The sequence below is a fragment of the Micropterus dolomieu genome, linkage group LG18 (genome assembly GCF_021292245.1).
Source record: "Micropterus dolomieu isolate WLL.071019.BEF.003 ecotype Adirondacks linkage group LG18, ASM2129224v1, whole genome shotgun sequence".
Classification (NCBI taxonomy): Eukaryota; Metazoa; Chordata; class Actinopteri; order Centrarchiformes; family Centrarchidae; genus Micropterus; species Micropterus dolomieu.
In genome coordinates this window covers 17,756,764-17,783,895 of record NC_060167.1, presented here as the reverse complement: position 1 = coordinate 17,783,895, position 27,132 = coordinate 17,756,764, and the positions used below count along the sequence as shown (strand labels likewise).

Sequence of the window (27,132 nt, the reverse complement as noted above, 5' to 3'; positions counted from 1 at the left end):
CTAGTGAGTTGGAGTTTAGAATCAGAATCCCCGAGGGGAAATTCTTTGTCACATTTGCACACTAGTCAAGACATAAGGAATAGAAATAGTAATAAAAGGTAGATAGATAAAGAGTATATAAATATAAGAGTATAAAAGAAATATATAAAGGAGTGTGGGTATGTACAATATTTACATTATTAGAGAATTGTTATGGTGAACATTTACATTATTAAGAATTATTATGGTGAACCAAAAAGGACTAGTGAATAAATAGCAGCAGAGAATATTGCACATTAATTATTAAACAGACCATATTGCACAAAAACTAAAGTGTCCCTGTGTCAGACACTTAGAGGGAGGAGTTATAAAGCTTGATGGCCACAGGCAGGAATGACTTCCTGTGGTGCTCTGTGGTGCATTTTGGAGGAATAAGTCTTGCAAAGCCCAGTATATAAAGCAGAGTTGATTGGGGATGATTAGCAGCTTGTCCCAACACCTAAAGACCGGGGCCCGTATTTATCAAGCTTCTCAGAATTACTCATAAGAACACTGCTAAGAACTGATTTAAGAGTTAAAAAATTCTTGGCTCAAAGCTGAGCTTAAGTCAGTTATCAAGCATCGTAATTTGAGTTAAGTGTAGGACTAAATCTTGAATGTCAGTCTTAGTGCTGATTCACGACTCTTTGCTGTGACGCAAACAGGATTTTGGATGACGATGGCCAAGGAACAATTACTGAATAGATTTTCTTATTGCTATAAATTCACATTGAATGGTGAAATTCCTAAGAGGAGTTTATATTCAACACACATTTAACAATAAAAATTTTTAAGAGAATACTTTATGATATAGGCCTACACATTAATAAATGAAAAATAAAAAAGTTAATCTTTATATGAGCGCCATCAAATACGCCTATTGCTGGTTTTTTGCATGAACTGTGTTTGCTTCTGTTGGATTACGGGGGGTGTTGTTGGGAAGTCGATGAAACGCGTGACACTGTGTGGAGCTGTAGTCTAAGTACTATAATTGTTTCCATGACTATTCGGCTTATTGATGGTTGTGACGGCCAAAATCATCAGCATTACTGCATTTGTCCTGTGGCAAATAAACTGTAAACAGTCTCATCACCACCTTCAATTTAACTGAAAACGCATTACTGTGTAAAATCAGTGGTGAAATGACGTCCCTCACCAACTCCCTCACAAAGATTATGCCTGCGCTGTCCGACCCCATCTTATTAATTGCACATTGTCAAGTAAGTCAGAAACATTCTTCCTCTTTTGAAAGATTTTTGCATGTCTCTGTCTCCACAGTGCCATCACAGACCTCTGGAGCTGTCTTAAATAACTGGGAGTGTAAGAGTGATTCTTAGCTTTAAGAAATTTGATAACTTGCTTTTATTCTGAAGTTTAAAAGTAGGAGTAAACACCCACTGGTTTGTGGACTACCGTTTTGAAGCCTCGAGTTTGGTATTGTGCCCGTCATCTTCTTGATTTTTTTGCAACCAGGCACCGGACGTGAGCATATTTGCACATTGCATGGTTAGCAAAGAGCATCCGTAATTGACCCTTCACTAAGCCACGCCCCCCCTTAGTTACTCTTGTTAAGTCCGACAAACTGGCGGACCAGTAGCACGGCGCTGCCACTATTACTGCACTCCCTGGAGAAATATTGTCTAATTTTTGGGCAAAAGCAATCTCAGACAGTTTTGCAGTTACATCATGAATTTGAAGGCAGTATTCAGGCTGTCAAACCGGCGTAAAAAAATAATAGATAGAAGCTAATGCTTACCAATCACAGAGTAAAAGTGAACCACTGCATTACCTGACTACTGAGAAAGAGGACAACGATATTAAGGATTAACACTGCTCCTGTACAGCTGGGTAGGTCTCTGTTCACTATTACAATCGTTAAAAAGCAGAGCAGTAGGGTTATATAACTTTGCATTCAGTAGTAACTTAGCTAGCATTAGCTAACTAATATTACATTAGGAACAACCCGCAGCATACATTTTACTGGATTTGTTTTAGGTTTTGGAAAGTGAAGAAATCATACTTCTCCTTTCAACCTCTCTGGGTAGTGACTGTAACTATTGAAGTGATCCAGGAACAGCATTGATCATATCTTGGAAAAATACAGCAAAAAAAGCTACAAAACAACTCCTGTTGCATATGAGTCAATGGAGCACAGCCATGAAAGTTTTAGAGCGAGTCCTATACTGCGCTGTGATTGGCCAGCTGCGTATTCAGGGTGTGGCATGGCGAAGGGTCAGTTCACATTAACTGTAATTTGAACCGCGATGCAAATTTTTGCTAGCAAAAAACAGACTTAAAACAAAATGTACTTGCCGGAAAAATGAACAGCAGACTCCTAATAGACTCAACGGCGCTGGTTAAATTACACAGTGCACGAGTGACCTCTATCCTGATTGACAGGTTGCCATGGTAGCGACTTGTTGAACACAATGTAGCCCCACCCTAAAGCATACCCGTAAAACTAACGATTGAAACCAAAAACTCATTAGGAAAATGCTTAATTAGGTAATAAATTCAAGTGGGTAGTAGGGCTATTTTGACATTAAAGAGGTGATATTATCTCATTTATTGAGTTATATATCTTTTTGTGCATGTAATAGGTTTGCACCGGTGGAAAAACACCGAGCTGCAGCACACAGTGACAAGATGTCCGCCTGCTGTCTCTCCTCTCCCTTCCAAACATTAGCTATCCTCCAGACAGTCAATGGGCATAAAGTTGTTATTGTGATGTAGAGACAGAGCTCAGTTAAAACTTTATGGATGAAAGATACATTTGTTACAAATTAATAACTCACCAATCTGAAACTCTTGCTCCAGTCCATGTTGCTAAGCTGGTAAGGGGATATACAGCTGAACAGAAGCCCTGTGTACCGGCTTCTCACAACCCGCCCTTCTCGGCTTCTGATCTTCTAGTGGAGTGAAGCCTCCATCACCTGACTGGCTCTCTCCATTTGGCCATTGGTTTGAGGATGGTACTCAAAGGAAAGACTGGCTCCCAGAACTAAACCGTCAGTCATTGGAGGCGGAAGATGTATTCCAGCAGGAGGTCAGTGGTTTCCACACTAAAGGGAAGTGTGGGCAGGGCAAGAAAATGAGATGACTTAGAAAAACCGTCAATGATGGTAAGAATGCCAGTTTACTTGAAGTAGAGTGGAGACCAGTGATCAAGTCCACAGCGATAAACAATAACCAGGGGCGACTAGGAACCAGCAAGGGACAATGGAGACCAGAGCTTGGCATGGTAGATGTTTTACTTTGAGTACACAAAGAACAGGCTGAGATGGATGACTGTATCAATCTCCATGGTGGGCTACGTTAAACCACCGGCACAGGAAGACCAGAGTCCAGTTGAGTCAAGGATGAAAGTTGAGTTGAGAGGAGCTGGCTGAGTGTGGGGTACCTGATTAAGCTGAGTAATGAATGCAGTAACTGACTTGTTTAGAAGGCCGCGATTTGATTTAGCATGGTCAGATTATTATTGCAGTGGTCTTTAATAAATCCTCATGCTGCCCCATGAGAAAGTCTTGGTTGGTGATGGCACTCTTGATGTGAGAAAAATCAGAGGGATATTCAGTCTGTGCGTTCTGGGTACAGACAGCAGTTGATTTAGGACATTTAGCAGCTTGTCCCCTGACATCCCCACACCAGATCCTACTCCTGTAATCAAGCAGAGAGAGAGAGAGAGAGAGAGAGACTCCTACAGCATGAAATCTAATGAGATACTCAGATGAGGAATTGTTAATATTGTTTTGCAGTACAATCATCTCGCACATTTTTGAGGAATAATTTCCTACACTCAATAATAAGTCATCACATGTGTGAAAGCATTTACTAGAATTATTTCCTTGCAAGCTTTGACTTGTTCACTAGCAGCCAGGAAAAAAATAAAATTGTGACTTGTAATTATAGAATTATTTATTATAAAACAAGTTGACAGTTATTATAGTGTATTTACAGTATATATCATGCAATGAGATAAAAGGCAAATTCAAAGTGATAGAACAACAGCGTGGAGTTGTAACAAAGTTAAGGCTTAAATGCTAATTTGCACACCCAATCAAATACGAAGCGGACAAATAAAGTACTGTGTACATTTGTCAAAGACAAATTAAATTATTATATTTTTGGGAGGTTTTCACTGAATTTGACTAAAACACATCTTTGATTCCCTTTCTGTACTTAAACTATTTGAAAACAGAAGTTCTCGCATTCATTGCATCAATTAAAGTTTCAATTAAGTTATTGAGTAGTTTGTATCTAAACACTTTTTTACACAGTTCTTAAGTTTTAGGAGACCGAAAGCCAGATTAAGCTCGAGGACTGTTTGAGCATAAAATTTTAGAATTACAAAATATATGTAAAAGAAAATATATCCATCTGGCTAATTATGAGTCACACATCCTGGTCAGGGTGATGTTGGCAACAGGGTAAAAAATGTAATAAAAATGTTGACATTTGTTGTTATTTATGTGTGAACTAGGCCCATGTGATTGGTGAAACATTGCAAACACTCACATAAAAAGTGATACGATATACATGAATACACTTTATATAAGCATTCACCTTTATGTTCACTTGGCAACCCAGCTAACGGAAGACTATTTCTGATGCAAATATATTCATTTTTGCAAAGATTTGAGTAAAGAAAGTAAAGGACCATATAAAAAAGACAATGTAATCTGTTATAACAACAAAAGTTTAAAAAGACTTTCCATGTAGCTGCCTGGAGCAATACTTTTTTTTCCTGTGAAGTCACATAGAAAAAGACATTTTTAGGCCTGTCATTTCCAGGCCTGAAAGTGCTGAGAAGTCATCTTTGGATGTCCCCGATAATACTATCTGGTCAGCATGAAAGAAAAGGAGGATATACTCATTAAAAGAGCACCTCTTCACAAGATACTTGTACAATCTGGCACATTTCTGGAACCTGTTTAAGGGTTCAATGTCCATCAGAGGAGCACAGAAATCACAGAAAACAGACATCTCTGATTGGAGACGGAGGGGGATCTCAGATGAGGGAGATCCGTATAGGGATGGTGGGAGACTCTGTCCTGTGCTGAGGGGAGTGATGGGACAGCACATGTTCCACCATTGTGTGTTTAGACATGTGTTTCATAAGGTATGTCTCCTGAAAAAAACAAAAACAAACAAAAGATGCTTTTAGACATATCCGTCTGAGCAGTCAGCTCAGATTTTAAAATGCAACTTGGATTTCCAACTCACCGAGGTGTACGCCCTGCCACACATGCTGCAGCAGTAGGCCTTGGCGTTTTTGATGGCATGTGCAGACAGGTGGATCTGCAGCGAGGCAGAGTCTGAATAGGCACGGTAGCAGTTGGAACATTTGAAGGGCTTGTCTTTGTTGTGCTGCCTCTGGTGAGACTTCAGCAAGGAAAATAAAACATAGACAAAGTGAGTCTCCTGTCATGCAGCATTGCTGGAGGATTGGGGGGTGGGAGGTGAGGGTAAAACAGGTAGAAGAGGATAGCAATTAATGTTTACCTGCAGGTTAGATAGCTGAGTAAAAGCTTTTTCACAGCCTGGATGGGCGCATTTATACGGTCGATCCCCTGTGTGAATTCTGAAACAGGAAAAATGAAGTTCAACTCTTTTCAAACCAATCAGAGGAACATGTGGTGGAAAAAACAATAACGCACCAATACACTCTGCATGCTCCTCCCTAATGACCAGAGTGGACACAACAACCTGAAATGTCAGTTCCTACTGTTGCAACAAGTAAAACAATTTGGAAGGTTTAGTTCACCCAAATAACAAAAAAATATATCAAGTCCAAGTTTACAATTTCTCACAGATTTGTTCTCAAAGGGCTTGTATGAGTGACTTAGGAGAACTTCCCAGATTCACCAATTTTCTTGTATTTTGAATTTGAAGTATGAACACAATTTACGAGTGGTCCAGACCTGTTGTAGGAGTCATGTGCTGTTAGTCTTATCCCAACCTAATAAATTACACTTTAAATTATATTAACATTGTACTTAATCCCCATTGGGACACATCCAACAATGTGTCCCTGAGCGAGACACTTAACCCCTAGTTGCTCCAGAGTGTGCGACCTCTGACGTGCTTAGCAATTGTAAGTCGCTTTAGATAAAAGCGTCAGCTTAATGAATAAATGTAAATGTAATGTAATGTTTGACTCTGTAATAATATATTTTGTAAATGTATTCATATAGCCTAACGACATCATCCATCATTTAAATTGGCTATTGATGTTACTGTATAACACTACAATATGTACAACACTACAATATGAATCTCAACTCAAACTTAAATGATGCGCTAGTTGAAGGTTAATTATCTTTAGGATGTCTTAGTGCGTCAGGCCCTTGGAAGAGCGTGACAGCATGCTGATATATTGGCAAGGACAAATGAATGATTGTTGCTGCAGTTTAGAATACCAAGAGCTGTAAATTTATATTACATTCTGCAAATGTGATACTTGTTAGAACCGCAACTCTGCAGACAGACACACCGATCCAACCCTCTTCCCTTAATTCCACTGCTGACGCTGCTGAAAATTATAGTCTTTTCTTTATGGATCTCTAAAAGCAGGGCTTCAAACTCTGAAAGTTCTTATTTTTACGATTTTTTTTCATGAATGAACAATGCCTGACATATTGGGCAGGACGTGTAGTCGTATATGGTATAATTGGGGTGTTAATTATGTTAATTTACAATTAAGGCAATAAAGGCATTCATCATGTTTACGGGGGTCATTTACAGTTATCTGTAGTTGGAAGCGTTTGCTGAATCACAAATGTGGCACGCTCTTATGAGCCCACTGTATTAAAAAATGGACATTATAAGAATACGAAAATGTTCTCGCATGAGGCCCATTGTTTGTTAAATGAAAGCTATTTTTTGAATGTAACCAAACAAACATGTCTTCCCAAAATACATTTGAATGTGTACAGTAAAATAAAATGTGGTCAGAGGTTTTGATATTGTCTTAACAACAAATAAAATATTTATGTTTAGTATTAAACATTTTACCAAGAACCTGATTAGAGGGGTAATGTGACATTAGCCATTGAGCGCACAAATCATTAATTCAAGGAAACTTGTCCACACAAATAAACTTTCTTTTTACCCTGCTGGACTCTGCAGGAAAGTTTTGTAAAGGGAAAAAAAGAAATATATCTTTTAAATCAGATTCCACCCCAGCTTACTTACGCAGCTTGCTCATCAGGAAACAATATCTTACAGTATAGTGGGCTGCTCTTGCTAAGATTATAAAGTATGTTACTGGACATGATTGATGCTGCACAACATTAAATACTTAAGTTCATCATACCTTTGGTGGCTAACAATGAAATTACAATAGAGACTAAACTGCTGCGATGAGTGTAGAGATCAGACCTGGTGTGCTGCTGCAGATGTGAGAGCTGGCGAAAACATTTCTCACAGTAGGAGCAGCGGTAAGGTTTGACGCCCAGGTGTATGCGCAGGTGCTGGGCCAGGTAAGATGCGTTCGCAAAGGACTTAGTGCAGTGAGGACACTTGTGGGCCTTTGCCTCTGTGTGTGTTTTGGAGTGGATCTGCATGTCTGACTTGGAGAAGAAGGTCAGCGGACAAACTTTACACCTGCATCAAGAACACATTGACACAGATACACAAAAAGATCACAAGAAGAGAAAAGTGGATGAACAGGACACATGGTGCCTACAGTGTATGTTTGAAGCTGCAATCCTATTAGCATTATTTATTTAGACTGTGTCTATTAGTGGTGAAAAATAACTCAATATATTTAGTCATGTGCTGTACTTATATATTTCTTGTATTTAATGTTTAATTTAATGTAATTTCCACTTCATGTTACTTTAAACCTCTAATTTAAACCTGTAATTTTAACTCCATTACAAGTATATAGCATCTATAGTTACTAGTTACTCCACAGCTAAATAGATTATATATAAAACACACAATCAGTTCACAATAAAATACTGCATTATATTGTACAGTGAGTGAGTACTTTTACTTTTAATATTTATAAATGTATAAACATTTGCTCTCCTTTAGTTCTGCTTTTGGTCTCTACCAACTTCTGAGGGAAATACCTGGCTCTTTAGCTGCTAAATGCTTCACTATGCTCACCAGCAAGTTGCTAACAGTGTCTGTCTTCTGTTTGATGTTGAGCAGGTAAAGTACAGTGTTTTAGGGCTTTTTCGCAGAAGACAGCTGGTTGCTGTGACTGGAAACAAGAATGCGGGGATGTACCAAAACAGAAGAGATGTGGGCTGGAAAACCAAAACAATGAGCTGAAAGAAGAAAGAACTGTAGAGTCAGGTGCTAATTCTCTCTTGTCACGACAGGCGACTCATTTCAAATTTGACCTTGTCATTTGATCCATTTTGATTATAGACGCTGTAAGTAACATTTTGAATAAAACATTTACTTCTTATGAAGTATTTTTACATCATTTCTTGCATTCCTACTTGTATCCAATCAAATAAGCTTCTTCCCCCACCACTGTGTTTAGTAAATATCTTGTTGTGACTTGATCCCAGATGAAGAGATAACATCATGAACATCAAGACAAACAGTTCCCATCCTTTATTTACTCCATTTGAGACTCTGGCCACTGGGAGGCTTTAATATTTTATGTTATTTAAGTATTATTATTTAATATTTTTCACTATTCTACTGTGTTTTATACTATAATCGTGCTCTGTTACCCTACTTACAGTAGGCTCCTCCACCACTCCGTACTTACATCACATTAAAAACCAGCCAAACCAACAAAGCACAACTAGTGGAGATTGTCTAGAAGACCAGTTTACCGTTCCTTCTCCACAACATTAAGAGACTGGTTTATAAGGAATCAAACTTGTGAACATTAGGACAGTGAGGTGTTTTTGTGTTGTTTGTTGTCTTATTGTCATTATTATACTTAGTCTAAGAGCTGCTACTGCAGGCTATGAACATAATACCCACACTTCACCAGGCCTAATACTGTTTTTTGTTTCATAACAGCTGTTTGTCGTGTCTTTATTCTTTATGTAGTGCAGGCTCTGTTTGTATCTGCATATTTTACTGCTTTTATTGTTGATTGTATTTTTATTGCTTTTTCACTTAACATGTGTGTTTTTAACTATTGCCTGCCCAGGGACTACTGATGAAAAATAACTGGCATATTTTCAGGAATGTTACCAATGTGCAAGTCTTTGTCAAATTATTTTTGGCTTATTTTCCAATCTGGTGGACATTAAGTTATATTCTATTTTATTCAGCTTTGTAACCATTGTTCTTCTAAATCACTGTGTTCCAGAGGCTGTACAGAGAGAGATTTGAAACCTGCTGTAGGTCTATCTACAACAACAAAAAAAAAACAATTGTGAGCCACGAGTCAGAAGCACTGTACCTTGGTTATCTATGCATCCATCTATAAATTATACTGGTTAGCACATTTATTATTAAAGAAGAAATGTGAAACTACCAAGTGAGAGAAGTGCATTAAAAGTAGTCCTTTCTTACCTGTAGGTTTTTCCCTCCTTGGCAGTGATGGTGACACAGGACTGGTCGTTGCCTGAGGCTAGGATTGGATAAGGTACCACCAAAAGAGAAGACCCATTCTCTGCTTTGATCTTCTTACGCCCTCGTTCTTCCCTTGGGGGAGGGCCGAGAAGTCCCACGAGGCCCCCATTGTTTTTGCCAGGCTCCATCCCGTGGCCACAGGCTAACCCTGAGATGAGGTGAGGTGTGGGGGCTCCACCCAGCCGGCTGTGGCTGCTTGAGGTGGGTGTAGTGGGGGTGATGATCTCTGAGGTGTTGAGGTTACCTGTTCTGGATGCCAGCGCCACACCTGATGGGTGAAAAAAGTAAAGACAAGGACATGATTGCAATAAGTTATCATCGAGGAGTTACATTTTTTAAAAGACCCCTTAAAATACTGCGTCCAATCTTGCCTTCAATGTTCTGTGTGGACTGATTTGAAATATTTTAATGAAAGTCTATTGCAATCTGTCTACCTCCTACACAAACATACATATAGCACAGAGAAGTCCACATTACCAAGCATTATTTCCAGTGCCTAAGAGGAATTAAAAAAAAAACACACACTGCAAACCTACAACAACAGGAAGTACTACACTGGGAGCTGTCTGTAGAAACTGTGTTTTACCTGATACGTGGTTTGTCCTGGAGGGATGGTCTATAAGTTGCCGCAGATGCCAGTCTTCCCATAATCCTCTGGCTTTTATAGCTGCCTTATCGTCCAGATTCAAATTTACATCCCCCAGAATACGACCTGGTAAAATGTAAAATCACATTTACAAAATACATACATCTTTCATGATCCTGACCAACTTGAGTGTCTTAATACCAACATTTTACAGTTGATATAAAGTCACTCAGCAAAATATATTTTCATTGTGTAACATTCTTGGTATGTGTGTGTATGTGTGTTCTGGTGTTTATAGAGCTGTGCGTGATAATGCATGTTAACTGTAGTTTGTTTATAAGTGTGTCAACGCTGTTCTCTCAAATTCCCAAAACAATGTTTCAACAAGGGAGAACAAAGCGTTGTTATTACAACATATAAGGAAATATATCTCCTATCCACGAAATCTTCTTATTGGTTAATATTTTTTCCAAACAAAAAGTATTACCAGAAGAAAACCCCCACGTCTGTGAGTCTGCAGGAAAGGGAGTTTCCCATGGATCCTCACATGCACCTTGACCACACACACATACGTATGTGTGCACTTATTGGGTGTGGTAGAGTTTTTATTACTGTCAGCTGGCATTATTCCTAGTGCCCTTCTGTGTGACAGATTTTGTAAATTCTTCACTGATAAGGTGTCCAGTGTCTGGGCCTTAACCCTTTGTGTTGCGCCAGATCCCAGTATTAAACCTTTATGTTCAGCTGTTTTTGAAGATTTTATGCCAATACCTTTCTCTGACTTGCTCATTAGACAGCCTTCCAGCCAAGCTTTTTAAAGATGTTTTTTGACTCTGTTGGGCCTTGTATTTTAAATTTGATAAACATGTCTCTTTCAACTGGGTGTGTTCCGGCTGCTTTGAAAAAGGCCATTGTACAGCCCCTCCTGAAAAAGCACAATTTGGACCCCTCTGCTTTATCCAACTACAGGCCAGTTTCTAAGCTACTAAGCTAGATCTAAAGTTCTAGAAAAAGTGGTATATGCCCAACTTCAATTGCACCTTAATTCCAACAACATCTTTGAAAAATTCCAGTCTGGTTTTAAATCTTGTCACAGTACAGAAACTGCTCTTTTAAAAGTTTTTAATGATCTTTTAATCTCTGATTCTGGTAGCTCTGCTGTGCTAGTGCTTTTAGATTTGACTGCAGTGTTCGTAGTATTAAACCTTTATGTTCAGCTGTTTTTGAAGATTTTATGCCAATACCTTTCTCTGACTTGCTCATTAGACAGCCTTCCAGCCAAGCTTTTTAAAGATGTTTTTTGACTCTGTTGGGCCTTGTATTTTAAATTTGATAAACATGTCTCTTTCAACTGGGTGTGTTCCGGCTGCTTTGAAAAAGGCCATTGTACAGCCCCTCCTGAAAAAGCACAATTTGGACCCCTCTGCTTTATCCAACTACAGGCCAGTTTCTAAGCTACTAAGCTAGATCTAAAGTTCTAGAAAAAGTGGTATATGCCCAACTTCAATTGCACCTTAATTCCAACAACATCTTTGAAAAATTCCAGTCTGGTTTTAAATCTTGTCACAGTACAGAAACTGCTCTTTTAAAAGTTTTTAATGATCTTTTAATCTCTGATTCTGGTAGCTCTGCTGTGCTAGTGCTTTTAGATTTGACTGCAGTGTTCGATACGGTTGACCATAAGATTTTATTGTCCAGACTTGAGTGCTGTGCAGGCATTAAAGGAACAGCTCTGAAGTGGTTTCAGTCTTATCTGACAGACAGGTCTTTTTCTGTAAACCTCGGGCCTTTTTACTCAAACAAAGCCCCAATTGACAGCGGGGTGCCTAAAGGCTCAATTTTAGGCCCAGTCTTGTTCTTGCTGTATATGCTGCCCCTGGGATCAATCTTCCAAAAATACAACATTTCCTTTCACTGCTTCGCAGATGATGTCCAAATTTACCTACCTTTGAATACCAAACCAAACTCAGTTGAAGCACTGAGAAAATGTCTACATGAAGTAAAGACTGGATGTCACTGAATTTTTTAACTTAAATGACAAAAAAACTGAAGTTGTAATTTTTGGGGAGCCCGATGTCTCTGGTTTTAACAGTGCTCTTGGCCCAATATCCTCAAACTGCTGCCCATTTGTAAAAAGTCTTGGTGTTTTTATTGACAGATCTTTTAAACTTGATAAACAGACTTCTTGGGAAGGTCAAGCCTTACCTGCCCCATAGTCAACTGGAAAAAGTTGTGCATGCCCTGATCACAAATCGCCTGGACTGTTGTAACTCATTGTACTATGGCCTTGATCAGTCTTCAGTTTGCCGATTACAATTAGTTCAGAATGCGGCTGCACGCCTGCTGACAGGGAAAAGGCGCAGTGACCACATCACGCCTGTCGTCTCTCCACTGGCTGCCTGTCGTTTTTGGAATCCATTTTAAGATCTTATTGTTTGTTTTTAAATCTCTTAATGGGCTGGCACCATCATATTTATCTGATATGCTGATTTTGCACACTCCAGTCAGAGCACTTAGGTCCACTGGCCAGCTGCTTTTAGACTGTCCAAGGTCCAGACTGAAAACCAGAGGGGACAGAGGTTTTTCAGTAGCAGGTCCTAAGCTCTGGAACTCTCTTCCTTTCAACATTAGAGCAGCTACCTCTATTGAGAGCTTTAAATCACTTTTAAAAACACATCTTTTTGCACTGGCTTTTAACACATGCTGAGCTGTGACATTTTATTGTTGTTATTGCTTTAAGTATAGTTTTTTATCTGTTGTCTGTTTTTATTGTTTTTGGCATGTTCTGTTTTAGAAGGGTTTTATTCGGCTATTTATTATGCTTTTTATCTTATGCTGTTCTCTGTATCTGTACAGTACTTTGGGGCAGTAGTGACTGTTTGTAAATGTGCTATACAAATTAACTTTGACCTTGACCTTGAGCTTGAACATCAATGAAAGATATGGAGCAAATGAAAATCAATTTTTTTCATTATTTGAGTACTGTACATATTGCCTTCAGATAGCTGATAGTAGAGAGATTACAGGAAATGAGAGAGAGAGAGAGTTTGGATATGACATACAACTAAGGTCTTCAGCCAGTTGTCTACTGGAGACATTACAGCTTATGGTCAGCACTTTAGCCCCTCAACCACCAGAGTGCCCCAAACACTCATTGTATTTAACCATGATTTAGAAAACCAAAATAGAACTAATGTGAAAGTAATGTGAGATCTGAAACATGCCATGTGGTAAAGATCATGTCTATAAGCAATGGAATCATTAGGAGTCTTGAGGTGATATAAAACAATGTGAAGCATGTTTTTTGAGATGCAAAAAGAGAGGCCCAGAGTCTCCACAACCACTAACAGAACATTAGAGTTAATGAAACAAAAAAATAAAATAAAGTACCAAAATGGTTCTGAGAGGAAGCTGAACCAACTCCGATCATGCAGGATGATATCAGTGAAAAGGTGAGGATTGGGGAGGCAGGTGAGGAGTCAGAGTACCTGTGACTGAGCTGGAAGCGGGGCGAGCGTGCAGCGCAATATCAGGCTGAGAGGGGTTGTGGATGTGCATCTGCTGGCCTTTGGACATCCCGTGCTGGCCGCCATCCACCTGGCTGGGGGGAGCCAGTAAGGTCTGTTGGGAAGGGGCTGAGGCAGTGGGCAGATGCGGAGGTCTGATCTTCTCTGCCATCAGCTGCTCCTTGATTTTATTGATCAAGACTAGGTTATCCAGCTGACAGCCAGGAAACAACATTTGTGACAAGAGAACAGCCATCAGTTCAGTCAGTGTCAATTTAATGAGGACCTGGTTCCCTCTAATGGCTCATACGTGGCATTGCACCCAAAAACTGCCTCTGTAAATGTGTCTAAGATCCACAGCTGTATTGTGTATTATTAAACCTGTGGTTCACAAACCTTTTGGCTTGTGACCCCTTAAAATAAAGCAATATCTACATGTGACCCCTCATCACAGGTTATGATGTTAGTGTGGTCATGTGGCCAGAATATAGTATCCAGTATTTGAGAAGGAGAAAGTTCTTTAACAGATTGTTTATTGATGTGTCCCTTTAATAATCTAGGGCGAGTTCAGCGCTGACAAAATGTAGCAAAATGTTTTTTTTCAACGGAAACGGCGGTGCCTCGAACACCCTGTTATGTGCACAAGCGCACTGCATTTTCCTTCCATTTTAACACTGTTGTGTTTACAAACTTAACGCAGATGTATGGGTAACACCTGTAACACGCCCACCAAACGGGAGAAAACATACCTCGAAGCCGCCTGAAGTTGCGGAACATTGCATAACGTTGCAAGGAAACATGTCTTTCAATCAAAACGTTGTTTTGATATTTAACTCGCCCCTGGTGACCCCACAGATTCATCTTGGGACCCCTTGGGGGATCCTGAACCCAAGACTGGAAACCACTTCATTAAAAGAATAATTTGATATTTCGTGTTCTGCTAAAATTTAGATGAGAAAGTTGACACCGCTTTCATGCCTGTACACTAACTATGTAGCTAGAGCCAGCAACCAGTTAGCTTAGCTTAGTACAACGACTGGAAACACTAGGAAACTGTGGAAGATTTTATTGGACTTTAATATTTGTAACCCACAGAATACAATCCACAAATGTGTACTATGATGCGCAAATATTTCACTATCTACAACTACTACTATATATGTAGGCCTATTTTTACATTTGTGATGTGTAAAATCATATCCACAAAAATACAGAGTGACTTCTACACACAAAGCCATTTTTGCGCATTTGCAGATTGCTTTCTGTCAATTTGCAGGTCACGTTACATTTGTGACTGATATGTATCACAGAGATCTGCAAACAGATATCTGTAAGCGTGAGAGCAGTTTATTAGCTAAACCAGCAGGTGGCGGTAGCGACATTGTCTCCCATGAGTTGTAAGAATATCCATTGCAGTACCTAGGGTCATCTGTAGGAGACAACAACTTCTGCTTCTGCTGGACCACTGGACTCTACTCCGTCTAAACTTTTCTGTACAGGTGTATATAGTTTATTATTGAATATTTTATCACTGTATTTGTTTTACATTTATATTTAAATAAATAGACTACATTTGAAAGTACTGTTGTACCTACTGTTTGTAGGAGCTATTGTAAACCCTATGTATAAGGTTACGGTCCTCAAAAGTACTTTTGCATGAAATACTGTATTTTCTGTAAGGCTCATGAGTGTAGAAGTCACTCTGTATTTTTTTGGATATGATTTTTCACATCACGAATGTAAAAATACATATTTGTAGATAGTGAAATATTTGCGCATCACAGTACACATTTGTGGATTGTATTCTGTGGGTTACAAATATTAAAGTCCAATAAAATCTTCCATCGATATCACACATTCATTTGTGAGCTTTAGAGGTGCTGGTCGGCAGATTTTGTTACCTTTGATGCTGGCTGTAGCTTCATATTTACCAATCCATTTATTATAAACCACTTTATTTATCAATCTTCTCATCTAACTAGGAAAGGAAGTGAATAAGTATATTTCCCAACTATTTATTTTATTTATTTATTTATTAATAGTGCATTATTTAATAAAAATAATGATAAACGTTTAACACAGAAAATGTACAATACAACGACATTGCTGCCTAAGGTTGACGTGTGCATAAATTTGTGTGAATACCGGAGTCACTCACCTGGCCAGGCATAGCAGGAGGTGGAGGCCAAAAATAGGGATTGTTAAAGCGAGGTTCAGCCATCCTGAAATAAAAACACAAGGGTCATAAACAAGACGAAGACAGGTTCTCCATCTGTCCATCAGTGAAATACTGGTGAGTACATGTATCGAGTATATATTTATAGTTTAACTTGTAAGACAGTGGTTCCCAACCCTTTTGACTTGGGACCCCTCATCAGTGGTTGAATAGGTGAGTGATTTTCTTTTTTTAACTTAAATTTTTTATGTTCAGAGTGTTTTCAGACATGCAAAAAGGGCAAAGATTAGGGGGCAATTTGAAATAATAACTATAATTTTGTGCAACTGATAATATTTTTTATTTTCAGACTTCTCTCCTGTTTTTCATCTTGCGACCCCTCAGGTTGATTTAGTTTATCCCAGGTTGGGAACCACTGTTGTAAAATATTCCTATGCACCACCTCCTGTAAATGTATGTGAAGATCTTTTGTTACTGAACAAAACAGCAGTTAAAAACTTGTGTCAGTAGCCCTCCACCCAAGCAGCAGCTGACTGTTTGATGTGATAATTTCAGATAACTTGTCCCAGTCTTGTGATAACAGAGACTGGGACATTCTGTTTAAGTTTGCCTCCTTCCTCAAAAGTAGGAGAGGATAGCTTGTGCCTTTCCATTGCCAACAGAGATGATGTTTTTGAGTTGCTGTGGTGAGTGAAAATAGCAGTACGTTCTGTTTTTTTTTTCCCAAAGGAGGACGTTTAAGTGAGTGATACAGAGTCCGGCAGCTTTTTCTTAGGATTTTTAACCGCAAGAGTTCATGATGGGCATGCTGCCTGAAAGATAACCTCTCACACAATTACAACAACTAGTTAGGGAACTCTCCGAAGTGGTTATCAGAGAAAACAGAAATGTTAAAACTCAGATCCACTGAGTCACCGTCTCCTGCTCAACACATGGGGCCCCGACTGGTTCAGAGTCTGGTGGAAAACAGGAGAAACGTTGCACAGTCTCACCTCAGATTACAGCAAGACCTGAATGACCTAGCCAGGTCAGTAATCCAGCTAATTATAATGAGCATGGAATAACTAAAATGAGGATGCTGCATAGAAACCAAGTTGATTTGTAAGTGACACAGCAGTTATTTCTTTCCTTTTTTTACACAATAAGAGCATGGAATATTCTCTTTTAAATGAGAATATTGGATTTTCATAGGCTACAATAAGCACAATGCTTGATGAAGCTTCTTTTCCACACAGTGTTTAGCCAGATAGACAGAAACCTTCTCATTTTTTTTCTACAACAGGGAGAGCTGCTTGCTGTTATGATCTGAAAGGAATTTCTTTCCACAGATTCTCTTCTTAACCTCATATGAAGTCCTTTTTAAAAACATTTTGCATTGCGTGCTTTGGCATACTTCACCATTCCTAAGTCTGTTTGGCTTAGCAGAGGCATAACACAGTCCACATCCGCGAGCTAAGAGAAACAAAAACGATACGTCCAGGGGTACGAGCGTACAGTAAACCCCACAAAATATTTCTCTAATGATGCCAGTGGGGATCAGTTTCACTTCCTGGAGGCTTTCTGCCTCGGGGGAGCTGGCTCACTGGTTTGACTGCTGCCACACATCTTTGTGTCACATTTTTGAAATGACACGCTGCACAGAGAATACTGTATGTGTGTCACGTTCATTTTTGCAACCTGTAGAGTCAGGTTTAGACTGCATTGTTTGTGGACTTGTGTAGCTGAGTTTCTACAGGGCTTGAATATCAATGCCTTCAAGTAACAGGTTCTGAAGTATTTCCAGCAGGTAGGAAAATACTTGAACAGTATTTCTGAAGCATTAGAGAGGAGCTCAATATCTTTTAATAATAATAAAAAAAAAGAAAATCTTACATCCTGCTCATCGGGGATGCAAATAAGGGATATTTTCATTGTTGGTTAATGTGCAGATTAAGGCCATTATAATTTCCGGGGCCCAAGGTGATGTATTCAAAACAGTCTTAAAAGCAACAACTTTCGCTTAAGAGTTCAGACTAAATGGCTCTTTTATTCAATGCATTTATTAAAATGTTGGTCCTTTTTTATTTTTACAAAAGTTGTAAAATAAATAGTAGTAAGTTCTAATACATCACCCTTTATAAAGGGTTGTAAATTGTAACTAATGGCTTTATTAATGGTTAATAAATAATTTACAAATGCTTTTTAGCTCAATTAAGCCATCTAGAACAACCTTTGGGTTTTGAGGTTCTGAAATAAAATATCTTACTGACTACTTACTTGGGCCAAACTTCATACACTCATTAGCATACAACAGCAGACATAGTGGATTAAACCCCCTTTATTAAAGACTTATTAACATTTATTCCTGGAGACTTGAAATCCTTTTATAATGTGCCAACTCCATGATCATTTATTTATGGGTTAACATGTATAACTGCATTATTACCAAAAAGAAAACCATTCAGAGGGATTATTACTTTATACTAGCCTATAGCCTAAATGTTTAAACCTTTATAAAGGATATATTAGAAAGTCAGGGTCAAGTGTTACCACAATGATGTGCAGGCAGCACGTCTTTTGCAGACACAAAACTATTTTTAAATCGCAATATGTCAGCATCAGTGTAAGAAAGGAGAAAACAGATTAGATCACCTGTAGAAACACAAGTTCATCTCTGAAACTAAAGTTAGGGTTAACCCCCCCCCCCTTTTTTTTTTGTACCTGCTGTGCTGAAGTATTCCTCCGTTCAAACACCACAAGAAACAGCAGCTGATGTATAAATCGGAGACCCCTCAGCTTTACATGAGAGCATCTCCCGAGAGAAATGATCCTCCGCAGCGCCCCGGTCTGTCCGCCGCCTCTCCCACATTCTCAGACAGTTTATTAAAAAATTTCAGACAAAAGGAAAACAAAAATGGCAGCCCCGTCTTATTTTTATAAGCACTGGACGCCATATTCTGCAGATCCGAATATTATAAGGAGATGATTCTCCAGGTGTAATTAAACGCTTTTGCGATGGGTCGTGGAAGTGGCATATTTGCATTAAGCGTACGAACGATTGTTTACTTTGATTTGCAGGTTTGAATAGCCCGGCTTGAGGAGAGGAGGAAAAAAAAGAGCCTGACACTTCCTACAACAATCATCATGCCTTTGCTGAAAGCTCTGCAGCCGCTGAGCCGCAAATCCAGATGTCGACGTTAATAGTGGCGCGTGAGCTTTTATTTGCAGGGCAGAAGAAAAGAAATCAGTCTTTATCACCTCTGCGCCGCAAATGCTCTTGTTTTTTTTTGTTTTTTTTAAATTACAACTTTTGCATGACTTGCATAGAAACGGCGACGAAGCAACACAGGAGAGAAAAGAGCAGAAAATAGGCAGATAATTTGCATCGGGCGGCCAACCTACCTGAACCAGCGAGAGTAGAAATATTTTATAAAGGATTAGACTCTTCTTTCTGCTCGCTCCCAGTCGGACTTCAAACCTTCCGGGTCGCCTGCTGTTCACTTCTGGGTGCTGCAGGCGAGGAATTCAGCTGAAACAGATTTTTTAACCCATTTTCACACTGGCTATTTTCTTTCTTTTCACCCGTGTGCTGCAGTGTTAGTTAAATCTGTGTGCGCGAAGTTTTTTTTTTAATGGTTTTCAGTGACTGTTGTGGCATTCATTTGATGGCACGCGTGAGGCTGACTTTCTCTTACGTGTATCAGCATCGCAATAGTCTCAAATAAAGACAGATAAGGCTGTCGGCTACTGATCGCCAGAAAGCTCCCGTATTAAATGCACGGGGAGAAGAGTTTGTTGCATGCAGGTGTCATCCATTTCACGCTTTGTCTGTCTGCCTGTCCCAGGTCATGACGGTCATGGGCAGTAAATATAAAGTGTAATCCTCTCAGCAGCAGCATGACAGGCTGCTAATATGCTCTGTGCTTAGCTCAGCAGGAGATGGCACTGCTGCCATGCCTGAAAACAGGAGGCGATATTACACACGGTGCTCAGATTAAAACAATCAAATCATATTATTTAGGCAGGCATTTTGTTGATCATCTTGTTTTAAAAACACACTCAATTGCCAATTTATTAGAGAAAGGCTTTTATTCAACTTTGTGGGCATTTTGGAGTCTGCATTTTGAAATTGATTGTATTTAAAAGTTTGTCCACCCCACTTATATCAATAAGGATGGACAAACTATTACGTTATTGCGTAGCTTTCCTACTCAAACCAGATACACAAATACACTGCATCATTCTAAAGTGCTCCTGCTTCTTTTTGAAGTTATCAGCCTACTTTTTCGCTGCCTATAGTGGTTGTTGGCTAACACTGAACAATTTAACAGACACAGACACTGAACACTGATAGAAGTTGAATCAACACCTTTAACAAACATTAAAGCCTCTGTGAAGGCTCATTAGTAAAGCTATGTGTGCTTACTAAACTGCCACTGTGTAAATCCGCCATGTCATTTTAAGTGTGATCATCAGCATAAAAACTGGCCCTGTTATTGTCGTTCTGCACTAGAATCCAGAGTTGACCCCCTCTGAGCAGGCCACATTTTTTCCCACTGTTCAACACCGGCTGCTTTTATATCTTTCTTAACTGCATTTTCATACAAATTAACACACACACATTCAAATGTCTGCTCACAAATCCATAGCCAATGCAAAACTCCACAGGACTCCATCTCATATCTCCACCACGAGTCAGACTGAGGATACAAACGGCGTCCATATGTAAATAATTAGAGAGGTAGAGCAGAACCTGAGAGTGGCAGTTGTATTTATTAGATGTTTAAAACCTTCCTATGGATCAATTTCCTCTGCTTATGAGAAAACAGTCCCTTTACTACACTACTATAACAATCTCTGCTGCAACTGCTCATGAGCTGAAACGAGATCAGATGAGACAAATGTTTGGGCCCTTCGAAGACCAGAACAAATCTGGTTCGTTTTCTGTTTTGCCAGAATTTCTTTCTATGAGCTTTATCTTTATGACTATGCCTTTGCACAACCTCCTACTGCATTTGTATCTATGAGAAAAGAAGTCAATAAAACCTGATAAGAAAATGCAGTTCACAAACCTTCTTTGTATCATGCAGACAGATCTATGAGCCTCTTGTTTACAAAAAACAGATTTATGCATCAAAATGATGCCTTACTGGACTGTGTTAAAGCTATGAAAGCTGCAGTACAGTTAGTAAGTTAATACTTTATTTAAACAGTTAATCGCATAGAAATCAGTAGTAGTAGTATAAAAACAGACCAACTAGTTTCTCATTAAAGAAAACAATCAGAAGTGGCATTCAGATTTCTAGTAGTTGAAATAAAGTTTGACAAAACGGTCTCGGTAGCTTTTCTAGAGGTTTGATCTGCTCAGCAGATGACATTTGCCTGGTTGTCATGGATGTTTTATTCTTCTGGGCATTTTTTTAAGACTTCTCGTGTTCCATATTAGCTAAAATATTGAGTTTCATAGTTCATTCTTCACCTTGGAAGCGGCAGTAAAAACAATCTCACCACTCAAGGTCCACTTCTGGAGCTTTTGATCGATCGTATTACAAACATAAAGAGTGAACTTTCAGTCTTTTTAGCAAACACGGATGAGAAGGCCTTAAACGACAATAGGGAATTTTAGACATTTAAAATCTCGTGACCATTTGGCAAGCTCCATCAGCTGAAGTGATAGGATCAACAAAAGCTCCAGAACAGCTATTACACATTGTTTTAAAGTCTTCAAATAGAAAATGAGATTTTAACTGTTTTCCACATCTCATTCCATCTGTTAGGGGCATCACGTTTCAAACCAGCTTTGCCAAGATGTATAATCTGAGAACCTTAAAGATACATTTATGTACAGCGCAACGCCCTTCTGTTGGTTAAATAGGACCATCACACCTGTCCAAACAATGTACAGTGGCTATTAACTGGAAAGTAAAGCGATCATCCTCATTTATGATTTCTAAATGATGGGGAACAACATATTAATAAGGTCTGAGGTTAAAATGAAGTATTGAAAGGCATCAATGAATTATATAGCTTAACCTAATAATAAACGTTTGTAGTATACTTTCAAAATAATATCCCCAAGAAATGGCATCACCTTCTCCACAGTTATGTGATTTATAGTCTGATCCTGCTTTACGAAACACTCCGCATGAGTGTATTTGCCGTAACCTTTGAAATAACATACTGTAGTTTGAACAAGGTGGGTGTAACACAGGAATGTTTGTACATTCACCGAGAAAATTAAACATCGTCAATCCAGAAAAACCTTTTATTGATTTTGACAAGTTCATTTTGACACTCGCACATACATGCACTTTGCATCCTCACTGTTAGTTAGTCGTCAGACAGGTTTTCTTGTCTGCACAAACAGTGCCACACCCACTGAGATGCACATTTTCTCTCACCTCCACACAGGCCAGGTGCAGGGAGCACAGGGGGGGGAGGGGGGTGGGTCATTATCCCCATGAGGGTGGAGCACAAAGGGGGAGGTGAAGCAAACGGATCAAACATTTGAAGCTCATATTGACATGCTGCTCTGAAGGCTCCTACTTCAGGTAAAACTAATGCAATTCACAGCAGGTCTTGATCTGGATTTATGTTTTTCTTTTACATGTAGTTTGAATTGTCCTACTGTAAGCATGTGATAGAGATGATGAGGTGTGTTCTTTACAGGTTGAACCAGTATGATTGTACAGTATCATGGTCAGGGGGTGGAAGTATTTACTCTCAGGTCACAGTGAGTGTGTGCATGTGCATCTGTGTTGACATTACTGAGGAGGTTCGTGGCATTTGTTTATTCACTTATGGTGTAAAATATCTTTTTAAATAACTTTTTAAAAGTATTTTAAATATCATGTTTGTTGGCAGCAGAAGACAATTTTTTTTATTATGAATTTGTTCCTGAGTTTCCACATTTTTGATTAACTGTAAACAGCTGTCTGGTACAGAGTTCACTGCTAATGTAAACAGTGAAAATATTGATCTGCAAGCACAGTGTAGAAACATTTACTGACAGTGGAACAGTTGCGTAAAAACATTAATGTGAGGATATACATTTCTACAGAAGCTATACAGAAATATTTAACAATGTTGGCGGGTTTAATGTCGGCAGAGTACCTGGCATTCCTGAGCTCTTCCACCCCGAGGCAAAACGGGAAACCAGTTTTTCAATACGTTGACCCTGCGTGTATGTGCTGTTTTGTTTTAGCAATGGATGGAGTGTTGGAAGGAGCGGCGGTGTTGTGTGTATGTAAACTGGCCTGCAGTCTCCTCTTCCTGCCTTCATTGGCTGCCCCCCACAGTCCCGTCAGCTTCTGCTGCTGCTGCCTTCTGATCTTCACTGACTTTGTGGTCACCGGTGAGTATCAGCAAGCTGTAGCTGTTTTTAATTTCAGGAATTAGACTTGGAACCATTAGTTGTGTTGTGCAAGCAGGGGAGAGTAGTGCCATTCTTGATTGGCTGCTTCTCCGACAGCCTATCTGCAGAGTTAATCTTTTGTCACAAGTTGATTAATTGATTCATATTCATTTGATGTATTGATTTGAACAACGGCAACAAAAAAATAATTTTTAAAGCAGAAAAGCCAAAAAATGTCCAAGTTTCAGCTTCTCAAACGTGAGGATTTGCTAGCTTATGTGATAGTAAACTAAAATGTTTCTTGGCTGGACAAAACATGACACTTTAAATTTAAGGGAACTGTGACGGCATTGTCACCATTTTCTGACCCTTACTGAATGATTAATTGATAATGAATATAATAGAGTAGCAGAAGATTGGCTTTCCATTAATTTTTATTTTCCTCCACAAAAATATGTGGGTATATGTATACTCATACAGTATATGTTGGCAGTTTTTACATTCATCTGCTGAAGGAGAAAAACTTCTCTGTGCTTACGTTAAATCTCAGTTTAACATGTGTATGAGCATGAGTATGAGCTAATATGCAACTTGCACAAGTGTGAGGTGGAGACTGGAAACCTTTAGTGCACATAGACAGCAAAGTAGGAGATATCATGTCCAGCAGTTTAACTTTTAAAATGAGCAATATCAGCACGTTCAAAGATTCTGGATTTTTCAATGAGGGAGAAGGAGTAGATGCAATTTTAATGTGTTTTAACTGGGTAATTTAACTTTTTTGTGGAAAAAACACATTGGACACAAATTGTTTGTGTCTTTAACATGTCTATGTCTTCATCTTTTTTTTCTCCCACAGGTTTTCTGACTTTCCTTTGCATCTTTGAGTCCTGGCTGTCTGATCTGACCCCACTGGGTGATGTCATTGCCCTGCGCTTCCTGCTCTTTCTCAGCCACACATATGGTGTGGTGTTGCTCCTGACCACACCTCTGATTGCTCTGGAGACTGTAACCAGACTGCTGTGGCCTGTCGCTCACGAGAGTCAAGCAGCGGGCTCTGATGGTCAACGCTGTTATGCTGGAGAGTTGACTGGGAAAGAAGAGGAGGACAGCGACAACCCAGACAAAGAAAAGAGCTTGTCTCATGTTGTCAGCTACCTCTGCTGCCTGTCTGTGTGGGTCGTCGTCGCCCTAAACATCAGGTGGCGATGGAAGCTGGAGGAAGTGTGGACTACTGCCTGTTTGCACTCAACCAACTCCCTCATGAGATGTTTGCCCAACCTTTTCAGCCCCATATCCAGCACTGTGAATCCATGCTGGGGCATGGCCTTCCTCTCCCTCCTCCTGCTCCTCCTAACCACTAGCACGGGCCTGCACAGGCGACACTGGGTCCCTGCAGAGATGGGAAGGAAAGCCAGAGAGAAACGTCGAGTTAACAATAATGGCGGCAGTTGCTGGCAAAGCCTTGTTCCAGCACTGTCTGCACCCTCCAAGCCTGCGAACCCTGAGATGTCTGTATCAGAGGCAACACAGTGTGTTGACCCAGAGAAAACAGAGAGCAGCTGCACTGTTCACAGAGCGTGTTCCTGGAACAGCATGCAGATGTCGGTGTGTCACCATGGAGACCTTGTCCTCATCTCCCCCCAGTGTTTGTCTGCAGAGAGGGGAGGACAGGAGCATGAAAGGACAAAGAGATGTACACCTCTGACATTTATCAAGGAGGACCACGTGGACTCACAATACAGGAGCCAGTGTGGGTGGCGACAGAGCGGCTTTCACTCCCTGGGCTTGAATGTAATGATAGGGTTCGTGGGCGTGCTCTCCATCTTTGTGCTTCCTCTAAACCTCAGTGTGAACATTCTTCTGATCAGGAATATAGAGACTCTGCTGGAGCTGTGCATCAAGTCTTTAGTTTCATTCACAGCAAAAACAAGCAACACATCGGCCTCTCAAAATGAAACACTTGTATAAAAACATGCCAGCGAGAAGCAAAAGTGGACGCTGACTGGGGGCTATTTGCAACCGGATCACCAGATTAATATTGCATGTGTGCAGACAGCAGGTCTACCTGTCAACGTTGGTTTCAATGGAGTGTAAATAAGCATTACTGAGCAACCATTCACATGCAAAGAATAATATGTGGAAACTGCTGAAAGGTGCTGAGGAGACAGGTTGAGGCGTGCTCAGTAGAAAGGAACTAAACCTGACTGAAACAGATGGCTGGCTGGAAGGCCTGCTTTTATTGTTGGGAACCTTAAGATCTGCAGCGATTAGTCATTACAAGATGGGTTAGAGAAAGAGTCTCACCAGTTTAAATAAGACTAATCCAGGGGCAAATAGTGTTTTGAAAGTAATAATATGAAGTGTGTTGATGCTGTATCACATGGATAAAAAGAAATGTATGAATAAATAATGACTGACTTGAGGCTCCACAGATATTTTTCATCTTTGTAATTTTGTCTCTGTAAATCAGCTGGTTTCAAATGATTGTACTACTGCTCACAGGTGAAAAGTAACTTGAGTGCATTCAGTCAGTTACTGTCTTTAAGTGAAATGTTGAGGTACTCCTAGACTTTCCTTGAATCTTTCCATTTTATGCTACTCCACTACACTTATTTGGATGGCTGTAGTCGCTAGTTACTTTTATGCTTGAGATTTTACATTAAAAAACATAGTTATAAAATACAAAGCACTGTTTTATATTAAACAACTTGTTTCCAACTTCTCTAGCTTGTGTCAAAAGACAGTGTCTAGTTGAGGCCCTGTTTCAGATGCTTATTAGTTGTTAGCAGTTGCACCAAACAAACATTTCTCCTATGAACTTCTCAGATAGTTTTATTTAAATAAGAGTTTGAGGCCAAAACTGGTTAAATCATCAAAACAAAACAAAAATACAAACTGAGTGGGGTTCTGGATGCTAGGCTGCTAATGGTGCATTGTTGTATTGGTACTTTTACAAAGCAAAAGTTGGACATATTGAGGAAATACATTTATTTGCTTTCTAGCCAAGAGTTACTTAGAAGATTGATACTACTCTGGCTGAAGTTAAATATAAAGTTACAGCCAGCAGCCAGTTAGCTTAGCATAACAACTGGATTTGGAGGAAACATCTTGCTTGGCTCTATCAAAAGGTAACAAAGAAAATCAGCCTACCAGCACAGCTAAAGCTCGCCGATTAACACATTTATATATGTTGTTTAATCTGCCCAAAAACCTTGTACACTTTGGGTAGCCAGTGACAACCTGCACTGTAACTAGTTTGTCATTTTCCACACAGGCAATGCTTTTATATATATTAAACATAGGAGAGATGCGTGTGTGGTATATTACTATTTAATGGTCAAATGTGTGGTTTAAATCTGCTTATTTAACTCTGCTTATTTAACATAACGTTAATGAAAGGGGTAACTTGCTCCTGTGAATTTAAAGAGACTAACATTATTGTGCTACTGGATAAACTGAACTTGAACTGTCTTGTAATCACATTGTAGGGACAGATATGCACGGGTCATGCCTGAAGTGGCAAGTGCATATAATCCAAGGGTGAGCAGGGACACAGGTGTCAACACCAGAGGGCACTCCGGTACAACAACAACTCATCCTGACACCTGACACCCTGAAGCTCCTGTAATGTTTGATAGGAGCTTTGGTTTGTTACCGGAGAGGGATGAAGGAGGATTCAGGAAACAAAAGAGGGCATTTTTAGGTTGTCTTACCTTTTGATGGAGCCAGAGGGCTGAGTGAACATCTCTTCTTTCAAAGCACAGAGACCTGTGCAGACACATACTTAAACCGCAGCTCACACTGACTTTGGCGAGATTAAACCACAAGGCCATGATCTTCTGCTGGGCCTGTTCATGCTATTTTTAGGACAGATTGAGAGGCTGTTGATTCCCTGATGTGTCCAGAGGTGTGAACAGACAAAAGGTTAATGAGAGTGTCTTTGTTGATTTTTTGTTGT

At 39.6% G+C, this 27,132-nt stretch overlaps 1 protein-coding gene and 1 long non-coding RNA gene across 6 annotated transcripts; one reads left to right on the top strand and one right to left on the bottom strand.

Moving 5' to 3' along the window:
• Window positions 1-2,707: 2,707 nt before the first annotated feature.
• Window positions 2,708-10,051, top strand: LOC123987487. The gene is made up of 4 exons (XR_006829140.1): window positions 2,708-3,064; window positions 8,179-8,325; window positions 9,308-9,436; window positions 9,520-10,051. It is a non-coding gene; the product is annotated as an uncharacterized LOC123987487 (long non-coding RNA).
• Window positions 3,916-24,902, bottom strand: znf362a (zinc finger protein 362a). Of its 5 annotated transcripts, none has more exons than XM_046076439.1 (9): window positions 24,330-24,902; window positions 15,824-15,887; window positions 13,648-13,879; window positions 10,160-10,285; window positions 9,514-9,841; window positions 7,399-7,623; window positions 5,521-5,599; window positions 5,242-5,400; window positions 3,916-5,146 (listed from the first exon to the last, which is right to left on the bottom strand). In XM_046076439.1, exons 1-9 carry the CDS (start codon window positions 24,494-24,496, stop codon window positions 5,027-5,029), a joined length of 1,500 nt encoding a protein of 499 aa, XP_045932395.1. In that variant the 5' UTR covers window positions 24,497-24,902; the 3' UTR covers window positions 3,916-5,026. The 5 variants fall into 5 exon arrangements, with proteins under 5 accessions (XP_045932395.1, XP_045932391.1, XP_045932394.1 ...); XM_046076435.1 differs by lacking the exon at window positions 24,330-24,902 and adding an exon at window positions 19,223-19,573; XM_046076438.1 differs by lacking the exon at window positions 24,330-24,902 and adding an exon at window positions 19,223-19,573 and having other exon boundaries at window positions 13,648-13,840.
• Window positions 24,903-27,132: the final 2,230 nt, after the last annotated feature.

Bases quoted from the DNA above. Each gene is read 5' to 3' on its own strand.
- znf362a (XM_046076439.1), bottom strand. From the start codon at position 24,496: ATGCCCCAGCATGGATTCACAGTGCTGGATATGGGGCTGAAAAGGTTG. The intron at 9,842-10,159 runs GTAAAACACAGT...TTCACCCATCAG, and splicing joins CAGGACAAACCACGTATCAG to GTGTGGCGCTGGCATCCAGA. The intron at 7,624-9,513 runs GTAAGAAAGGAC...TTCTTGATGCAG, and splicing joins AAGGAGGGAAAAACCTACAG to GTGTAAAGTTTGTCCGCTGA.